The following is a 20,089-nucleotide window of genomic DNA, read 5'->3' on the forward strand; positions in this document are numbered from 1 at the left end:
TTATATAGTCGTATAGAGTACACTGAGAAGTATATAGACTCACATGCAGGAGTTTATTCATTAAACGTGAAACGTATTCAGAATTCACACGTCATACATTTCATCACATATAAATCAGAAACATGAATGAACTGGAAGCGCACAATGAGTGTCTCGTTGTTCAGGAGCCTATGAAATGATATGTTTCCTGATGGTGGGCAGTGCTCGGGGTGGCCAAGTCAAGTCATCTTCAATATAGTGCTTTTAACAAAGGATTTGTTCCAAAGCGGCTTTACAGTGATAATAGGAAATTAAATTAACAAAGATTGTTTTGGATTTATAGCAGGTCTAAAGTTATTTTCCAACTAAAGTTTTGATTGATTCATTTCCGTTGCAACGATCATTAGTTATTAAATTAGGGGGCGCTAACACAACACCGTTTTAACAAATATTTGGATATATATGCGCAGGTATCAACCATCAACAAACTACTTATCTGGCCTTAATTTATAATACAGAATTTGTATCGCTTCGGCATTGTCATGCAAACCGGAACTATCCTGACCACGCTTTATCTGTAGAGAGGTAAAGGCCTTCACAGGGAAGGGACTAGTTGACACTTTGGACTGGACTGCATTGTCATTGTGTCCAGAAGCAGGTCCTCCATCAGATCTGGATCCGGCGGACTGGCCTTTTGACATTCTAGGTATTATCAACTGGTCGTGAGTTTGAGATCGCAATAGGCATGAAGGACTGTAATGCGACTGTAAGAGCTTGCTCAAGTACTGGGGAGCTAAACCATTTAGTGCTTTGCAAGTAATCAGCAATATTTTAAAATGTATACAATGTTTAATAGGGAGCCAATGCAGTGTTGACAGAACCGGGCTAAAATTGTCATTCTTCGTGGTTCTAGTAAGAACTCGAGCTGCTGCGTTTTGAACCAGCTGTAGTTTGTTTATTAAGCGTGCAGGGCAACCACCCATAATAGCAATACAATAATCTAGCCTTGATGTCATGAACGCATTAACTAGTTGTTACGCATTTGTCAATAAGAGCATATGGCGTAATTTAGATATATTTTTAAGGTGAAAAAATGCAGTTTTACAGATACTTGTCAGGTGACTTTCAAATGAAAGATTGCTATCAAAGAGCACACCCAGGTTCCTGGTGATGACTGAAGGCTGTGACTGAGTAGTTCTGACATCATATTATAAGGAAGTCACAACGGCTGGTAAAGAGGCACAGCTACTTTATGCAAGCTGTGTTTTGAAATTTCAGGTTTGACAATATGGGACCTTTAACGGCTTATTTTACTTATCCTATACGAAATGTACAGAAACATTACAGATAACATCTGAAGTAACAATTGATGTCCATAAATATCATAAAAACTTATCCTGTCCTACTGAGAAAAGTAGGAAAATGTGTAAATAAAGCAAAAGTAAAAATCTTTTTTTTTCTCCTTTTTTAAAACACTTGGTTTAATTGAGTCCCATCAGGCAGTCAAAGGTTATACACACATTTGCACTCAAGTGCAAAGACTGCAAGTGTGGGCATTAAGACAAGCCCAATGTAGGCCGAAGTCTATCTATCAGTCTATCAGTTGTTGATTGGGTGGAGTCGGCTGTAAGAAAGGGGCAGGGTTTAAGCTGACTAAATGATTGGAGAAGCCCTGTATACATCACCAGAGAGAAGTCTGTCATTTCTCTACAAGATTGCGTTAATGACATTGTTTAATGTAAATGACAAAGACAATTTAAAAACAAAATGAAACATGCATGGATAATTTGCAAGAAAAGATGTATTTCCATTTCATGCCAATTTCACGATAAGACCAAGAATGCGTATGTTTTACAAAAAAAATCTCATTTTGTTATTTCAAATTGACTTGTATAACTGTAAATGTTTAAGATCATGATGATTTGGCAGCTTATCCCAATTTCAATGCGCCATCCACCAATCAGAGCTCATCTGCCTAACTCTCTTCCTGTTAGTCAGCAAATGCTTATCGTTGTCACTCTTCTGCACTCTCAGCTTTACTGTATCTCTCTTTTCATCTGTGCAGGTATGACTCACACACACACACACACACACAGGGTTTCCCCTGCTGCCTAGGGGATGAAATGCCAGCGTTCTTGTCTGTGAAGGACAGTGTGGGTTCAGTGTGTGTGTTTGTTTGCTGATGAATCCGGGGGTGTACTGGAGTGGGCAGTCGCCGTGTTCCAGGATTCCCTCCAAATGAGTCAGGCCCCGCTCGGCCCACTCTCTGAAGGGTTACCTTGGGAACTCGGACTGGGGGCTTCCCTCATCAGCACCACTCTGTTCCACAATCATCTCTCTCTCTCTCTATCTCAATAAAACAATTCACAGATAAGAGAGAAGGACGAGATCTACAAGATAGAGCAAGAAGGGCTTAGAAGATGATTACATAAGTGTGTATATATATATTTCGTAATATAAGATAACTAGTAGAGTGCTAGAGATGATCACAGGCTGGTGAAGCTCCTAATGAGCATTTATTGAATTGTCACGGTTATAATCCTCCCCCTCCTCATTGGCTTTCTTTATCGGTAACTCATTTTCCGTGTTCTCATTGCCCAGGATCCCGTAAAGAGTCCAAGCATATCCTGCCGCCTTCAGTTAGTCAATGTTTTGGCATTTAGATTAAACTTAATCCTGCTCAAATGGGTCATGGGTGAATTTTTTTTTTTTTCTTTAGCTCGTGGCGTGAAGTACCTTTTCAGTTAATAACGAGACTCATTCAAGCCTAGCTTACAAGAAATGTGTGTGGGTTTTAAGAAGTGTCAAGCGGTCCAGTGCTTGGTGTTCCCTCTTAAATAGCTCACATCATGAAATGAACTGTTTGTATTACCAAACTCATCTTATTACCCACACTAATTGATTTTTTTTCAGGCCATTATTAACGAGTTATGTCCGAGTTGTGTGTTAAGTTAATTTAGCTGAGGAGTCAGTGGAGCAGAGACTCCCCTAAGTAGTCACCGTCTTAGGAGTCAGTCTGTTAGGATCTGCCTACTCGTCGTCACTAATCCACTTGTTCAGCGCATTGGCTTATGTGGTTTGTTTTGAGTTGTTTTTCTCACTTTTATTTATTGAGTTTAAAAGTAGGGTAGGCAGTTTTGGAGCGGCTAGCAATAACAAGCTAGCTTTGAAAGCATGCGTTCCCACCCTCCCTTCAGAGCGTCTCCAAAGCCACGCCTGATGGCGTTAAACTAACTTAAGATGGCGTTAAACTAACTTAAGTCTCAAAGCACATAACATTACAATAATAATGAACGTAAACAACTTACAGAGCTCTAGTTGACTGATGCAGATTCATTTCGGTGTTGATAGTGTTGACATAGAAATGCTTCAATTTTAGTCTGAGGACGTGAGCAGCTCTGGGTAGAATGTCACGGGTTGCCATCTTGTTATTACGGTTACGACGTGGCGTGAACGCAGCATAAGCTCTTTGTTTTGGTTTAGGAGGAACTGTAAAAGGCGGCTCTTGCTCGTTTGTGGTGCTTGGTGATCGTCTGTGATGTCTGTGCGAGCAGATGCGTGGAGGTATTGAAATACGGTACATATTTTGACATTCGAATGCAATGATTGGATAAACTCTTTTTGGTCCTGAGACTTCCACATTTTTTTTTTAAATATTTAGACCAATTCTATTATTGATTTCTATCAGGATGTGAAAAACAAACAAAAAAAAGTGTTTATGAAAAAAATTGCCCACCCTACCTTTAACTTCAACATGTTTTTAATATAAACTGTTATCTTTTTTCTTCATATTTTACTCTGTATTTAACAATTGGAGCAGACTCTAATCCGTTTTTTTTTTTTTTTTTTTTAAATAACAATAAATTTAATTGAATATTTATTTATTTAGTTTACTTAATTTCACTAAAAATAATAACAGGTCGTCAAAAGCCATGGTGCTCATGCAGTGATCACTTTTCTGAGCCATACTCCGTTTTTTCCATCATCATATTCTATATCTTCTCTACTATTTGTATTAATTAAATGTCTCAAAGGTCACATACGTGGTGTCCCCAATAAGACTTTGACACTTTTAAAAGTGTATGGAAGTTATAATTTATTGTAACGAAACATATACACTCATGGGCCACTTTATCAGGTATACCCGAGTATCCATATTTTGACATTCGAATGCAATGATTGGATAAACTTTTTTTGGTCCTGAGACTAAATATTTAGACCAATTCTATTATTGATTTCTATCAGGATGTGAAAAACAAACAAAAAAAAGTGTTTATGAAAAAAATTGCCCACCCTACCTTTAACTTCAACATGCTTTTAATATAAACTGTTATCTTTTTTCTTCATATTTTACTCTGTATTTAACAATTGGAGCAGACTGTAATCCGTTTTATTTATTTATTTATTTAAATAACAATACATTTAATTGAATATTTATTTATTTAGTTTTACTTAATTTCACTAAAAATAATAACGGGTCGTCAAAAGCCATGGTGCTCATGCAGTGATCACTTTTCTGAGCCATACTCCGTTTTTTCCATCATCATATTCTATATCTTCTCTACTATTTGTATTAATAAAATGTCTCAAAGGTCACATACGTGGTGTCCCCAATAAGACTTTGACACTTTTAAAAGTGTATGGAAGTTATAATTTATTGTAACGAAACATATACACTCATGGGCCACTTTATCAGGTATACCCGACTATCCATATTTTGACATTCGAATGCAATGATTGGATAAACATTTTTTGGTCCTGAGACTAAATATTTAGACCAATTCTATTATTTATTTCTAAGGTTGTACTGCATATGAATACTGGGTTACTTAGCCAAAGGGAAAGACACGGGCTTCCGTTTAGGACCAGCCATGGGATAAATACACATATGTGATTCTCAAGGATTCAACGGAAAAAGGCATGTTTCATCAACCGAAAATGCCTGCAGGTCCCCGACCCTCTTGATGGGGGCCAGTACAACCAGCAGCAAAGACTTCATGGACAGAAGCTTTAAGTCTGCTAATTGCAAAGGCTCAAATCCTCTAACTCACGTCTCAGGCCAACACTATCTCACGACCAATTCGTACGAATTCGACGCATGATTAAAATGTGGCTAATTCGTACTAATTCGTACGACCTCACTCGTACTAATTCGTACGATTTGTCTAAACCCACGTGATGGTTAGGTTTAGGGGCGGGGTAAGGGGTAGGTCATTCGTACGAATTCATACGAATTGGCCAATTCGTAAAATATGTACGATTTAGCAAAATCGTATTAATTTGTACGAGTGAGGTCGTATGAATTGTTACGAATTAGCCACTTTTTAATCATTCGTCGAATTCGTACGACTTGGTCGTGAGATCGGGTTGCTCAGGCCCACAAGGAAGAAAAGGAATAGTCGAATAAAGTCATTATTTTTGTTTTTTTCCCGCACAAAAAGTATTCTCGTCGCTTGATAAACTTAGCCGTCAAGTTTCAACTAATAACCGATGCAGCGATTGACATCTATTAATCGTGGGGAGCACCGAAGGAAACCCGCACTGTGTGGCTGAACAGCTGATGCAAATGATTACACGCCAATGGCTTGTTTAGTTTCACTCGAAGTAGATTGGCCTCTCTAACAAGATTCTTATTCGTCGGTCTTGACGTGGCATCGACTGACCTGAAGAGGAATCGTAAGTCTTGCTTAATGTTTGCAAAAAATAAATAAATCTGGATATAAAATTAGATTGAATTGCTCACCTGTTTTTTTGTTTGTTTTTTTTGCACAGTGAATACTTTGTCTGCATCTTTAAATATAACCGAAATCTAAGAAATAATAATAATAGAAATAATGAAATCTAAGAAATAAATGTGCTCTAATGGATTAAGGAGTTGTAATTTATTAGGCCAGTGAGGTTGTAATGAGGTAATGGTCGTAATGAATATCGCTATGGTAACTGTTTCAGTCTGGGTCCAGGAGGTCACATGGTCGGGTTGCAAGTGTATTAAGACACTGGGTGAGTTAATTTGTAGACGTGGAGAGTTAGTGGAGCATAAGATCACAGTCAAGTGTTTCACAGTGCTCACTTGGGCCTGAAACGGCACTCATTTCAATTACTGCTGGGAAAATTGCTCTGGGTTCAGCCTTGGTTTAATACAACCGTTTGAAAATATACTGATTTAAAGCATGCAGACTTTTGGAAGTCGTCATATTGGAACGGTTTTGAACTGTTGCTTTGCCAAGATAACATCTTTTGACAAAAGCCAGATAATCCCCTAATAAACCCAACAAAAAGGAAATATAAGCTATTTACCAGCACAACGCTGTGATGCCTCTAACCTTTTTAAGAATAGAATTAAATACATGCCAAAAAGCATATTCTAACAGCATGCCCTGGGATTATGTAATTTAATCACATGGCCTACATCTAAGAGTGACTCTACAACAAAAAAATGAAATGTTAAATCCGGATGAATGGGAAAATGGCGGCTCTTTGGAAATAGATTAAATATTGAGACACGACGACAAGAAAACAAGAGTTAAAAGAAGAAAATGTCAGAGGGTTTGTATTGTAGGCACGAGTGAGGGAGTTTAGGAAGAGGATGGGCTGGATTTGGAGAGAGAGAGAGAGAGGAGAGGGTGGGGGGTGGGGGTGGGGGGGGGACCAGGCTCATGGTGAAGGTCCAGTATCAGAAATAGAGCTGTGAACACCATCTGCCACTCTCTCTCTTTCTCTCTCTCTCTCTCTCTCTCTCTCTCTCTCTCTCCCGTCTGTTACGCTGTTGCCCCAGCAGGACCTCTTCTCTCTCGTTGCTCAAGAACTGAACAGGAGACTCACTGTTCTCGGGTGAATCTCAGAAAACCTGTCATGAACATGTCCGGGTCATATTTCACCCAAAACCAAAACGAAATAAGAAATTATGTTTTGCTTAATGAAAACAAGGCCTATTGTATGACTAATGAAAATCAAGCATATTGAATGCCAATAATGGGGGTTGGTGGGATCTAATCCCCTAACTAAAAAAAAAAAAAGGTTTTGGGGACTATTCTAAACATATTCAAAACCAATGTTTTAGGAACCACATACGTTAATAGGTAAATACAGGCACGTGCATACATAAACATCAAAGGGGGCTTGAGCACCTGCCCTTTTTATTTCTGGAGAGAAAGTGCCCTTTTTTAATTTTCTAAAGATCAAGTCAGGAGTTCTGAAGCGCCGATCAGAGTAAACGCGTCTGCTCTATTGCTCTATCTGCTCTATTGAGATTGTGGTGCGCTGCCGTTTGGACTTTAAGCCAAGCGGATAAACAGTCTGTGAGGCGCGCGGTTCAAATGAGTTTTGTTCCGCTTTTGGCACATAAACATTATCGAACATTTATCAGACTCGATCTTGATATCGAGCATTGACAATATTGACTCGAATTTGACTCGAATTTCGATTATCGAGAAAAATTATATCTCGAAAATGAATTAATGAGCATATCAATGTAAGACGTGGCTGAATGTAATTTATAATTTATTAATATTATGAGTCCAGTAATGGCTACAGCCCCTGACCAGAGTCCAATGATGGTTACAGCCTCTGACCAGTGTCCAGTAATGGCTACAGCCCCTGACCAGAGTCCAATGATGGTTACAGCCTCTGACCAGTGTCCAGTAATGGCTACAGCCCCTGACCAGAGTCCAATGATGGTTACAGCCCCTGACCAGAATCTAGTGATGGCTACAGCCACTGACCAGAGTCCAATGATGGCTACAGCCCCTGACCAGTGTCTAGTGAAAGCTACAGCCCCTGACCAGAGTTAAGTGGTCATTAATATAGAGACCTGGCGGCTCTCTGAACTGTCTGCACATCCCTGGCTCCCTGAGCTGCCAGCGCCGCACTGTAGGCCTCCTGTTCTCCTAAGCCACCCCTCGTCAGCCTCAAGGGTGCCCACCCTCTCACCCCTGTGGATTTATTACGGCGTGGGGATGCTCCTTCTGAGAGGGGGATGTACTTCTTGATCTTTGTTCTTTTCTGTTTGAGTTTCTTTGTTAATCTTTTAGGCTGTCAATTAGTTGCATTCTCCTCAGTTCTCTCCCTGTTTGTTTCTATGGTTTCTAATTGATTGTTTTAGTTCAGTTCAGGTGTGTTCATTAAAGAAGACAAATAAGGGAAAGCATTTATACCATTTGCAGACGCTTTTATTCAAAGCCAAATGTACATCTAAACAGCTGCTATCTGCTATACAGCTGTCTTCTGCTGGATCCTAACACCTGTATTATTAATTAATTAGACAATTAGTCTAGCATTCATTAAGCTATATTTGTCAAGACATGGTTAGTAAAACATGTGCAGAAATGGTTAGCTACTGTAGCTAGTTTCAACAGGTGCGATTTTTGAGCTGAAACAGGCTCAGACTGAGAACGCCAGCAGATTTTGAGTTACTGAAATTCAAGTCACATACTGAAACACTTAGTATATTTGAAGACTGATGATTTATTTTCTGTGTGTGTGTGTGTGTGTGTGTGTTAACACTCTCCCGCCATTTATAGAATCTCCATCAATCCATGTTTTTACTTTTATGAGGAAGGGGGCGCTATTACGTATCTTCTAAAAGAGTACAGAATATAAACAGATAAAAAGAAGCAGAAATAAGCAATAGAAGTATTGCTTACACACATAACGCGATCATCAAACATTAAAGGGGAAATGAAGCAGTGAATCAAGTTTACATGATTTACAAGATGGATTTCCAATATAATCAACAATTATATAAGAAACATGACAAATGTAAACATTTAGAAGAAAAAAAGAAAACACTTTGTATCTTTCGCCGCCAGGGACGGGAATATGACGGCAGACATCGCGAACAATGTTTCTATGTGCAGTTTGTCAACATATAACATGAGACGTCGTCTTTTTGTCTAATGACTGTACCTAACATTAGTCGTTCGCGGTCAAAACACTGGTGTAAACACAGTTTGATGTCGTGATTTTCATTGCCCAGAGCCTGTTAAACTTGAGCCAACCAACCCCGTTACGTCACCTGCACAATGGTGGCGCCCTGGCGGCGAAAGATACAAAGTTTTTTCTTTTTTTCTTCTAAATGTTTACATTTGTAATGTTTCTTATATAATTGTTGATTATATTGGAAATCCATCTTGTAAATCATGTAAACTTGATTCACTGCTTCATTTCCCCTTTAAACTGCATAAAAACTGCCTAACATGACCGAGTGAAATGTCGACCAATGAATAGGACTGTGAAGCTTTAGGAATGTTGATGGACTCGATCTACTCCATCTATATTTTGATCGTTCTGAATCCAATATTGATGTAGTCTTTGACAAAAATGCAATTTTCACAATTTTTAATTTTCTTTATTATTTTTTTTTTTTTAAATGCAATTTTCACAGCTTTAAATTGTGTTGTTGTTTAAAAGCAGAGGCTCTGATCTTTCTTTTGATATAGTAAAATGTATCAGATATTCATACAACTCAATATTCCTAGGGCCATTAAGTTTTCTGAAAATGATCAAAAATGCTGACGCTGGCTGACAACTTTAAAAAAAAAAATGCTGGTGGGGAAAGAGTTAATGTGCACTTTTCACAACTAATCATTGGATTGATAAAAAGATCATTCCCCTCCCTGACTGTAGCTTCTACCTCAAAAGTCATTATCACACAAACTTGCGAACACATTTCACTGGAGAACAAAACTTAATGGAGCCCATAAGTTCCTGGAAGAACTCTAAAGATTGTGAACTGTTCCTCCAGTAACCTGTCATGAGAAAATGTTTTGAGGAACTTGGTGTGCAATAGGATATTTGAAGCACCTTTTTATAGTGTATGACATCCATCACCTGATAAAGAATGTAGAGATATATTCTGGGCAAGTTTACTTCTATTGGAAGTTTGTTACAGATCCAAGAAAAATGTCCATTTCGAGGCTCAGCTTGCTGAGACTGGAGCGTAATGAATCTCCGAACCCCCTTGAGATCTGCTGGTTGCATTGAGTTTTAGAGCACCATCTTGTGAATTTGAATTTGAAGACCTGCTAGATCTCAGTGCCAAAAATATTGAATGGCTTTTGTGTACAGTATGCTAACTCAAGCTTTGCTTTTAGTAATATTTAATAGCAATTCATGTATTTCTTAATCAATTAATCATATAGAGTCTTTATTAGTTGCTGATACAGCCATCATTTATAAATGGTTTAGTTTTTTATGAGTCATTCATTAACACGTGATTGTCTGTGCATTATTTAATTAAGCATGAATTAATACATATTAGTGGACCCATTTTGACTTACCAACAAAAAGTGTATCCTTATTAAGTAATATTTATTCATTATATAAGGATCATTATATAATAAATAATGAATGTATTGTGCATCAGGGATTTGTGTATCAATGAGCCAATCATAACCTGAAAATTAGCCAATAAGCTGCACAAAGCTGCTTTCACTCTCAAATTAGAGTAAAACCAACAGTAGACTTTTTATTCCCAGTATCTTTAAAAGGCATTGAAGGCATTTTGACTTTAGATGTCTTTGAGAGAGTGAATATTTCCTTTGTTTAACTGGAAGCATAACTGAAGCCAGTGATATTGAAAGAAAATGTTTGCCACTGAACTGCACCAGCAGAAATGAATAGAGGCCAACTGTGGCAATATCAGACTTTCAGAAGATGGATTTAATGCCCTCACCGTCTGAATGAAAAACACTCTTTTAAACCGGGTTTACAACCTGTGAACCACATGCTGCCCACAATGAAAGCAGAACAGAGCATCTGCCCAACCATACGGGAGTAAGACGGCTACCCCAGTGCCCTGCTGCTGGTTGAATATGTGTGGATAACCCTTTTTGTTCACAAACTGGTGATGCTCTTTTGTGTTGCTGCTCTGTGGAGAATTTTAAGAGCCCTCAAAGATGGACACGTGACTCTGAAAAAACACTTACTGAGCGGAATGACTGAAGTAGATCTGCTGTAGACCGATTTGTTAAGTCATCGACTTTATTCATGATGTGAATGGCTGCCCACAGCTATTATTTTGATTCAGAATAACTATTGTTCTGAGAATGCGTTACGCTCGTGTTTGTGTTGGGGTGTTGTCTTTTGTTCTCTGTGTCAACTGTTGTGTGCATGAATGGATCTTATTTGAAATGTTCTCATACTACCATTGGAGTCGCACTCTTGTTCTTTACCTGATTAAATGAGTGTGTAAGTGATCCTATGTATCAAAGGAAAAATATTCATACTTCCACCATCTGCATGTTACAAAACTTTATGACTTTGGAACACAAAAGAATAGTTTTGGAAGAATATCCTGGCCATTGGTTTCCATCTAATGAAACTGAATGGAGAATTGAGCTGTCAAAGTCTGAAGTGAGGAAAAAAGCAAGACATTGGTTCAAATTGTGCCCTTGTGATTTCTGAACACTAGAAATATTGTGTACGAGTCAAGTGAACCCCTTTGTGATACATATTTGATGCATATTACGTACTATTTAATATTTGATACATACACTCTAAAAAATGCTGGGTTGTTTTAACCCAATTTTGGGTCAAATATGGACAAACCCAAAATGCTGGGTTAAAAATGTAATGTAAAAATGTAACCCAACGGCTGGGTTAGTCCATATTTGACCCAAAGTTGGGTTAAAACAACCCAGCATTTTTTAGAGTGTACTACATACTTAAGCCTTCGTACTATATACTGTTTGATACATACTAAAGCACATGTGACGGCCGTGTTGTTTCCAGAGTCGGCTATCAAACGATTAATCGCGATTAATCGCATCCAAAATAAAAGTTTATGTTTACATAATATATGTGTGTGTAGTGTGTATAATTATTTTGTATATATATATATATATATATATATAAATACAAACACGTGCATGTATATTTAAGAAAAAAATATTATTTTTATATAAAATTGTTATATTTATATATAATAAAAATGATATATGAATCTATATACAGTATATACATGAAAATATTTCTTAAATATATACAAGCATGTTTGTGTATTTATGTATATAAAATAATTATACACAGTGCACCCACATATATTATGTAAACACAAACTTTTATTTTGGATCCGATTAATCGCGATTGAACACATCGCGAACATGAACACATGAACTTCTTCTCCAGAGCCACTCTGAGAGTTACCACACCAGCATTTCACTCTTTCATTTGAGAAAATCTATCATTATAGCCTATCATTTACACACAGAAACTCAAAGGTCTACACAACAACCAGTCAAAAAAAAGAGTCGTGTGTAACTTAAAGAAATTGTCAGATTACAATGGAACAGTACAATGTCCTTTGTATTTATTTAATATTATTTATTTATAACTTTATTTTTTTGTGGAATTACAAACAATTTCTCTGCCATTTTTTATTTTAATGTTTTTTTTATTTTCTATTATGTTTTAGTAAACATCTGTTGTGCAGCAATTTGTTTGGCAAAAAGTAATGGTTCTTAAACTTTTTAAAATTTAATTTGATAACATTTTTAAAAGATGAATTGAATTGTTTGTTTATTGCCTTTATTTGATTACCACCACATTTTGAATAATACATTAAATCAAAAATACTTTAAATTTAAAACAGACAACAGAGAATTTTCCGACAAAATTAAACATATCGTAGGGCTGTATTATTGTCAAAAAAATAATAAATTTAGTGTTATGAATTTAATTGATTACCGGTAGATGTGCATTTTGATTATTAAAATTTAATCAGTTAAATCAAATTCAAAAATAATAAAATGGGAAAAATAATACTGAATTAAAAAAAAAAACGGATTTCATATAGCGCTACAAATTTGTTAAAATTCAGTGAAACGTTACATTGAAAAAGTTTGATGATTTAAATTGATTAATTTAACCAGTAAAATAGAATGTAAAAAACAACAATAAAAAAAACAGAATTTGGGGAAAATACATTTTAAATTACCCTATGCTGTTTATTTTTTATTTTATTTATTTATTTATTTTTATTTTTTTTAGCTTAGTAGCCCCCTTTGACTATTAATGATAGGGTACGGAATTTTGCAGACAAAGGTCTTACCTTCTTTCCTCCAACGCTGGCCCTGACTCCACCCATTCGAAGAACATGGACGCGCAATCATGCATCTGCAAAACTCACATGCGCGAGATTGCACTTACTCTCTCACTACTGTGATTGGGTCACAAGCTTTAAGTATGTTGGGGGGTTACGGTATGACCGTTTGATTGACACACTTACGGTCCAATGATTCTAGGTGGTCTTGGAAATGATTGGCTGGAGTTTTTCTAGTCCTGCCGGTTCCACAGATGATTAAATTGCTTAATTTTTATTTCAGTGCTTCTAACTCAGTGGCTGTGAGTTAGGAATATGATTTCAAGTGATTTTAGGGAAAAATGGTCAAGAAAGAAATTCACACAGCCCACCTTTAATAAATGGAAAGAGTCGGCAGGATATTTATCAAATATTCTCCTTTTCTGTTTCTCTTAAGGAAAAGGTTTCATACATGTTTTTTGTTTATGACGTGGGTGATTTAAATGAGAACATTCACCCTCTCAAGTCCTTGGAGCATCCATGTTTGTCATTCTTCGCTGAACAAAAGGGCCCATCGAAGCTGTCAACAGGCCGATCTGAATTCTACTAACAATAAACCCCAATGCATTCACTCAAATTGTAAGCATTTGCAGTTACGCCTACATCACCTCTCACAAGGAACGCTGGTCCTCAGGTGTAAATGTCATGAAAAATAGGTGTGACTCTTTCCCAGAGATCCATCCACGCCACTGCCGAGAGGCTAAAGGGGGTCAGACATATTCTGGCTGCACAAAATCTCCAATTTCAGTCTCAAACATCCCCAGGGATCTCTCTTGTAATGCTCTAAAATGCAACAGGTTTTTAATGATGATCGGCATCCTGAAATGGCTCTAGTATGTTGCCATCTGTGCGCAATATGCCCATCAGTTCACTGATGTTGAGTATTTCTTTGCTTGTTGCAAAGTGTGAATATCACTCTCCCCAAAATACATCAGCACAAAGGAGCGTTGATTTTCTGCAATGGGGCGAGTGCGAATATCTCGACCAGACCAAGTGGGAAACCAAAAAAGAGCGTTTCACCCTCCCAGCACTGTTGACGGCCTGTTGCCATGACGACTGGGCTCTAGAACACGCAACTCTTCGGAATGTCTAAATAAAGCCGTCTCTTACTTTAAATGTAATTGTTGCAAATGAAGCAAAGCGTGAAACTAATTGTCTTTGACTGTCTTCGCACCGTGTCTCATTTCCAGAAGTTCACTGTGCAACATGTGACATACAATTAGTATTTATGTGCAGATGTAGTTTGACCATAGCTCTGTCATCTTTATGTTTTCATTTTTGGCACTTTTTATACGTTTGTCACAATGTTCTAGTTGAACGAATTCATATCGGTATATATATTTACAGACACGCACACAAACAATGGTTAATTTGTGGACATCATTAAGTACTTTTATGATGCCTTTCTTGTCCAGGTTTCTCTTGTAAAAGATATTTAAAGCCAACATATAAAAAGGGATATGTTTACTTTATTGATACACATGTCTAGTCTTACTGTACATGATTCATCAGGGCATTTTATTCAAGTGTTCAATATTAATTTGCTCTGCTTATGAAAAGACCAAATTGTTTTAGTTTTAATTTACCCCTCCCCTTGGGTGATTCATAGATAAAACCTACTGTAGACCATCCTACATTTCTTCTAATTTTCCACTTGTAAATATGTCAAATTACAGAAGTAAAATGGAATGGTGGCATGAAATCTTAATGAGTTATGAGTATAACTTTATAGGAATACATTTAATAAGTATAACTTTAGGAATCATTTCTAAATGATAGATAAAGGTGTTCCACAAGGTTCAGCTTTAGGTCCTCTTCTATTTTCCATTTTTATTAATGATTTACCACAAATTTGTTCAGACTGTTCAATTCAATTATATGCAGACGACACTAATATACTTTTCCAGTTCTGACATTTTACAAATCCAACATTCTTTACAAATGGACATCAACTTAAACTCAAACGGATTCTTCTAATACACTCTTATTGATCAGGAGCAAATATGTTAGTATACATATAAGTACGTTGTTTTGCACTCGCCTTAATTCTTTACCTTTATCGAAAAATTGCTCTATTAGTTTCCAGGATGGAACAACTTTAACAAAAGTTGAAGAATTTACATATTTTGGTCCACTCAGCTCTCCTTCAAACCTCATTTTAACTCAATTTGCAAGAAAGTATACGGGCAATTGCAGTCTATCACTCTGCTGATTGCTTTTCACAACAGGTTCGCAAAATAATTATTACTCATTTAATATTTCCAATACTTGCCATTTATGGGAACACCTCAGATTTAAATCTTCAACCTTTTTCTGCACTAGGCTATGTAATAGTCTTTGCAGATTTGTGCTCCGATGTCGCTACAGAACTCACCACCGTCAATTGTAGGAGTCTTTGAACTGGCTGGCAAGGAGGCAATTTCATTGGTCATTACTTATTTTTAAATGTATTCATTTTAATTATCTAATTCCTTTTAACACTCAGTACAATTTAAGGCACACAGAACAGTTATTTTTTCATACACCCAGAATTAATAAAGAAATAGGACATCGATTAGAACAATCTTCCCTGCTCGCTCAGATCTATAACCTCTTTTTATATTTTTAAATCATCACTTTTTACTCTTCTTCAAACATTATGTTCTTTTTTATTCTATTTAGAGATCTGTATGGGTTTATGGATGTTTGTAAGCATATCCATACTTTGATTGTGTATTTTCTAGGGCTGTGCAAAAATTAATTGCGATTAATCGCATCCAAAATAAAAGTCTGTGTTTACATAATATATTTGTGTGTGCTGTATATAATTATTTTGTATATATAAATACACACACATGCATGTATATATATTAGGAAAATGTGTTATTCATAAATAAAATATTTATATTTATATAATATAGATTATGTATTTATTTATATATACAGAATTTAAGCGCAAATAATTCTTAAATATATACATGCATGCATAGGTATTTATATATACAAAATAATTATATACAGCACACACAAATATATTATGTAAACACATAAAGACTTTTATTTTGGATGTGATTAATCGCAATTAATTTTTGCACAGCCCTAGTATTTTCCTTTTTCGCAGATGGTTTATTGGGAAAGGGAGTAGGTACAAAAGGGAAAGGGAGTAGGTTTATGGGAGCATTGTTTGAATGTGTGTGTTTATGAATGAAAATAAATATCTGTAATAGTCCTGTGTTGTATTTACTTTATCTGAGAATTTCTATTATGATCTTGTTTGTTGTAAAGAAGGGACCCATTCGAAAAGGAGATGGTTCATCTCAAGGGGATATCCTTGAAATACATAAATTAATACAAAATGCAGAAAATAATATTGAATATCCCTACATTAATTACCATGTATTTAGTGTTAAACCCTATTAAGCCACCTAAAGGTGACCAGGACAGTACCTCTATGGTCCTGTAGGGGGTGATGGAGAGTAGTGTGTTTCAATGGCAGGCTCTGCTTGATTGACAATAGCAGAGTGCTGACACTCTGACAAACCATGAACGGCATGTATAAGCGGGGACTTCCCATTCTAAATAGGTTTTGAGCACAAACTTTTTCCCCACTCTGCTTCTTCATCTTCTTTAAGTGTTTTATCTCACAGGGCTACTGTGTGAAGCAAAGCACTCTAAACTACTGTAATCCACAGCTTCAACACAGAGGAATCAGATGTATCAGCTAAATATTCCACTGGGCTATTTACAGTGAAACTGTGCAGCATTAAATCTGCTTAAGGATATGGGTTTAAAACAGCAAATATACAGGAGCGCCCTTTGGGGGAGGGAGAAAGAAAAAACCTCAACTCATAGAAAGCTCAGCGTGAATCTCTGTTCCTAGGCAACGAAAACTTAATATACAATTAATAATATGGGAATTTGCTATTCTGAAATCCAATCACTCACTTAATTTGCCTGGGAATTGGCTTTGTCTCAGGATATTAAATATGGCAGATGCCGTGCGGGGCCGACATCGACACATCTAAGCCTGGTTAGGTCAGGGTCCTGGAGGCTCTGAGCTGCAGTTAAGCTGCGGTGTTGTGGCCCTCGGGTGATGAATGAAGGAGGAAATCGCAACACGTCCCCAGGCTCGCATTGTTTTAAACCAGACAATGGCACATGTACAACAGTGTCTTTGTGCTTTAAGCACCCTCTTTCTCTCATGTGTCTTTCTGCAGGGGGAAGCGTTCAAGACGGGAGATGTCAGAGGCATCGAACTATCCGGTGAGTGTCTTCTACAAAAAACTAAATTGTTTTGACTGAATATACATGTATCACTTGCGCATTTGGAGCCTCTAATCCTAAATATTAAACTTGGGACCTTTTAGTCTTAAGTAGCCAGGCCTTTGAATAAATGGCAAAATGTCAAGTCCACATTGCAGCTTATTCTGGCCAAGAACCGCCCACTCAGAAAGAAAGAGATCCTCTGACTGACACGTTAAGTGACCGAACAGAGTTTTTGTTTTTGAGGGGCGGGTTTAGCGAGAATCAATAATAACCAATGATAGACTGACTAAATAAACATTTAATTTTAATTAAAACTGTTTTTCTAAGGCCTTGTTTGCACAAGTGGATCACAAGTAGACGAGGGAGACACATTCCCGTTTACACCTGGTGTTTTAATCCGTCTCTTCTGTCCACTTTCAAACGCTTCTGTCCTGAATTCTTCGAGGGGAGGGTCTGTGGGCGGGTAAATGTATGTGTTTTCAGATCATTCGTTCTAATGGACAAAATAAGCTCATGCAATTTTCATAATAACGCGACTGGAGACGATGGAGATGGAGAGCGTCAGCTTTCATTTCTGCCGTGAGTCGGGAATGATGAGAGAATATTGGGCTTGGTTGCTTAACAAAAGTATTGATTTCTTAATAATAATAAAAAAAAATAATAATAATAATAATTAAACAGCTTTTGGACAGAAAGTAAATCTGATCACTAAACACATTTTATGCTATTTTTCCAGTGTTTCTGTGCAACCTTTATACCCTGTTTATACCTTATATTAAGATCTGAAAACACCACTAACAGACCTTCCCCTCGAAGAAATCAGGACAGAAGTGGATGAAAGTAGACGGATTAAAACACCAGGTGTAAACGGGAATGTGTTTTCCTCGTCTACTTGTGATCTTAAAGGGGAACTCTGGTGCAAAATGAACCTTTGGTCTAATAAAACATTGGTACCTACCTAGTCAACCGTTCCGAGTTTTATCTATAAAAACTGTTTAGCATATAACGCTAGTAAATGGGGGCATAGGGTAAGTAAAAAGAAATCGCTAGTTAATACCACTAACAAGGCTCAACATAGCCCCACACTAACACAGTAACATAATGAGGGTCCCTAAATACAAAACGAAGCATTGAGAACTTTGTAAGTGTATAGACAGACAGTACACTTTGCGTACACAGACAGGAGCCATCTTGGAAAACAGTCTCGACTAGTCAAACCACGAACGCCTTTATAAAATATCTTCTTATTAAACGGTCTGTACACTTACAAAGTTCTCAATGCTTCGTTTTGCATGTATGGAGCCTTGTTATGTTACTGAGGGGCTATTTTGAGCCTTGTTAGTGGTATTAACTAGCGATTTATTTTTATTTAGTAAATGCCCCCTTTTACTAGCATTATACGCTAAACAGTTTTTAGAGATAAAACTCTTTACAGTCGATTATCATGAAATCAAATCTCAGAGAACGGTCGACTAGGTACCGATGTTTTATTAGACCAAAGGTTCATTTTGCGCCGGAGTTCTCCTTTAAAGGGCCTCAGGCTGGATGTACCCTAGTATCCACTAGCATGCTAGTAGTGAGTTTTGCATGGACCAGCACTGCTCTCATATTCTTCAGAAAACGTTAAAGGGATACTCCACTTTTTTTTCTTTTTTTTTTTTTTTTTTTGGAAATAGGCTAATTTTACAACTCCCCCAGAGTTAAACAGTTATATTCTGATATAATTCTGATATTTAGAAGAATATCAGTAACCAGACAGTTTCTGGTCTCACTGACATCCATATTATATATATTTTCCCTACTATGGAAGTCAATGGGACCAGAAACTGTCTGGTTACTGATATTCTTCTAAATATCAGAAAATCGGCTGAATGGATTCGAAAATGGTAAAAACTCAACTGTTTAACTCTTAGGGAGTTGTAAAATGAGCCTATTTCCAAAAAAGTGGATCTCTTTAAAGTCATAAACCATTTGAAAACAGATTCTAGCAGGAGCTCTTAAACAGATGTGTGCTTGTTTTTCCTCATTAGCATACACCCGCCCCACTCCACCTCAAGGCACTGGGCTCCACCGCTACCAGTTCCTTGTGTTTGAGCAGCCTGAAGACCAGACCTTGTCCCTCAGCTCACAGGAGAAGAGCTCACTGGGTAATCACACAGACGCTGTAATGGGTTTAGCCACAACACGTTTTAAAGTGATACTGTAGTTCACCCAGAAATGAGGAGTATGGGATCATTTACTCACCCTCAAGTCAATCCAAACCTTCCTTTATATCACGCATGACGTTTATGGGTGATTTTTATGGTGTTTCTTTGGAGCTCGACAGCCCTAGGTCACCTTATGATTTAATTTCATGGAAAGGAGCAGCATGAACATTGTGATGCATTTCTGCTTTTGTGCTCCTCTGAAGAAAAAAGGCTCATACTTTAAATTAGGTGTCTTTAACTGCTGTGTTTTTACACATAAAAAGGTGCTGTGTATTTATTGTGTTCATGTGTTCAGCAGCAAACCACTGCTGTTGAGGAGGGATACGGGTAAGGTTAGGACAGGTTGGGTGGTGTAAATGTAGTGTAGTGTAAATACAAGCATAACGTATAAATATAAGTACAATGCATGTACACAATAAGGGCAGTTATTACATAGTAGTTAAAAACACGTAATATAAAGTGGGATTTAAAAAAGTTACTATGGGTTGAGATTTTTGGGTGAACTATCCTTAACTTCCAATACACGTCTAAAACACACACACAATCACTTGCATACTGTGCGGCCACCTATTTTTGATTT

The 20,089-nt window shown here is 37.1% G+C and overlaps 1 protein-coding gene across 4 annotated transcripts in view; it reads left to right on the forward strand.

The window, feature by feature from the left end:
* Nucleotides 1-20,089, forward strand: part of pebp4 (phosphatidylethanolamine binding protein 4) — a 142,030-nt gene that overhangs the window by 93,488 nt on the left and 28,453 nt on the right. For all 4 annotated transcript variants that reach the window (XR_016146444.1, XM_089119298.1, XM_089119297.1 and 1 more), the window contains exons 5-6: nucleotides 17,254-17,299; nucleotides 19,333-19,449. Coding sequence is in view for 3 of the 4 variants with exons in the window: in XM_089119298.1 (XP_088975424.1) it covers nucleotides 17,254-17,299; nucleotides 19,333-19,449 (163 nt within the window). In the remaining variant the exon portion in view is untranslated. The remainder of the gene's footprint in view (nucleotides 1-17,253; nucleotides 17,300-19,332; nucleotides 19,450-20,089) is intronic.

This window comes from Pimephales promelas, chromosome 14, assembly GCF_988280905.1.
Source record: "Pimephales promelas chromosome 14, fPimPro1.hap1.1, whole genome shotgun sequence".
Classification (NCBI taxonomy): domain Eukaryota; kingdom Metazoa; phylum Chordata; class Actinopteri; order Cypriniformes; family Leuciscidae; genus Pimephales; species Pimephales promelas.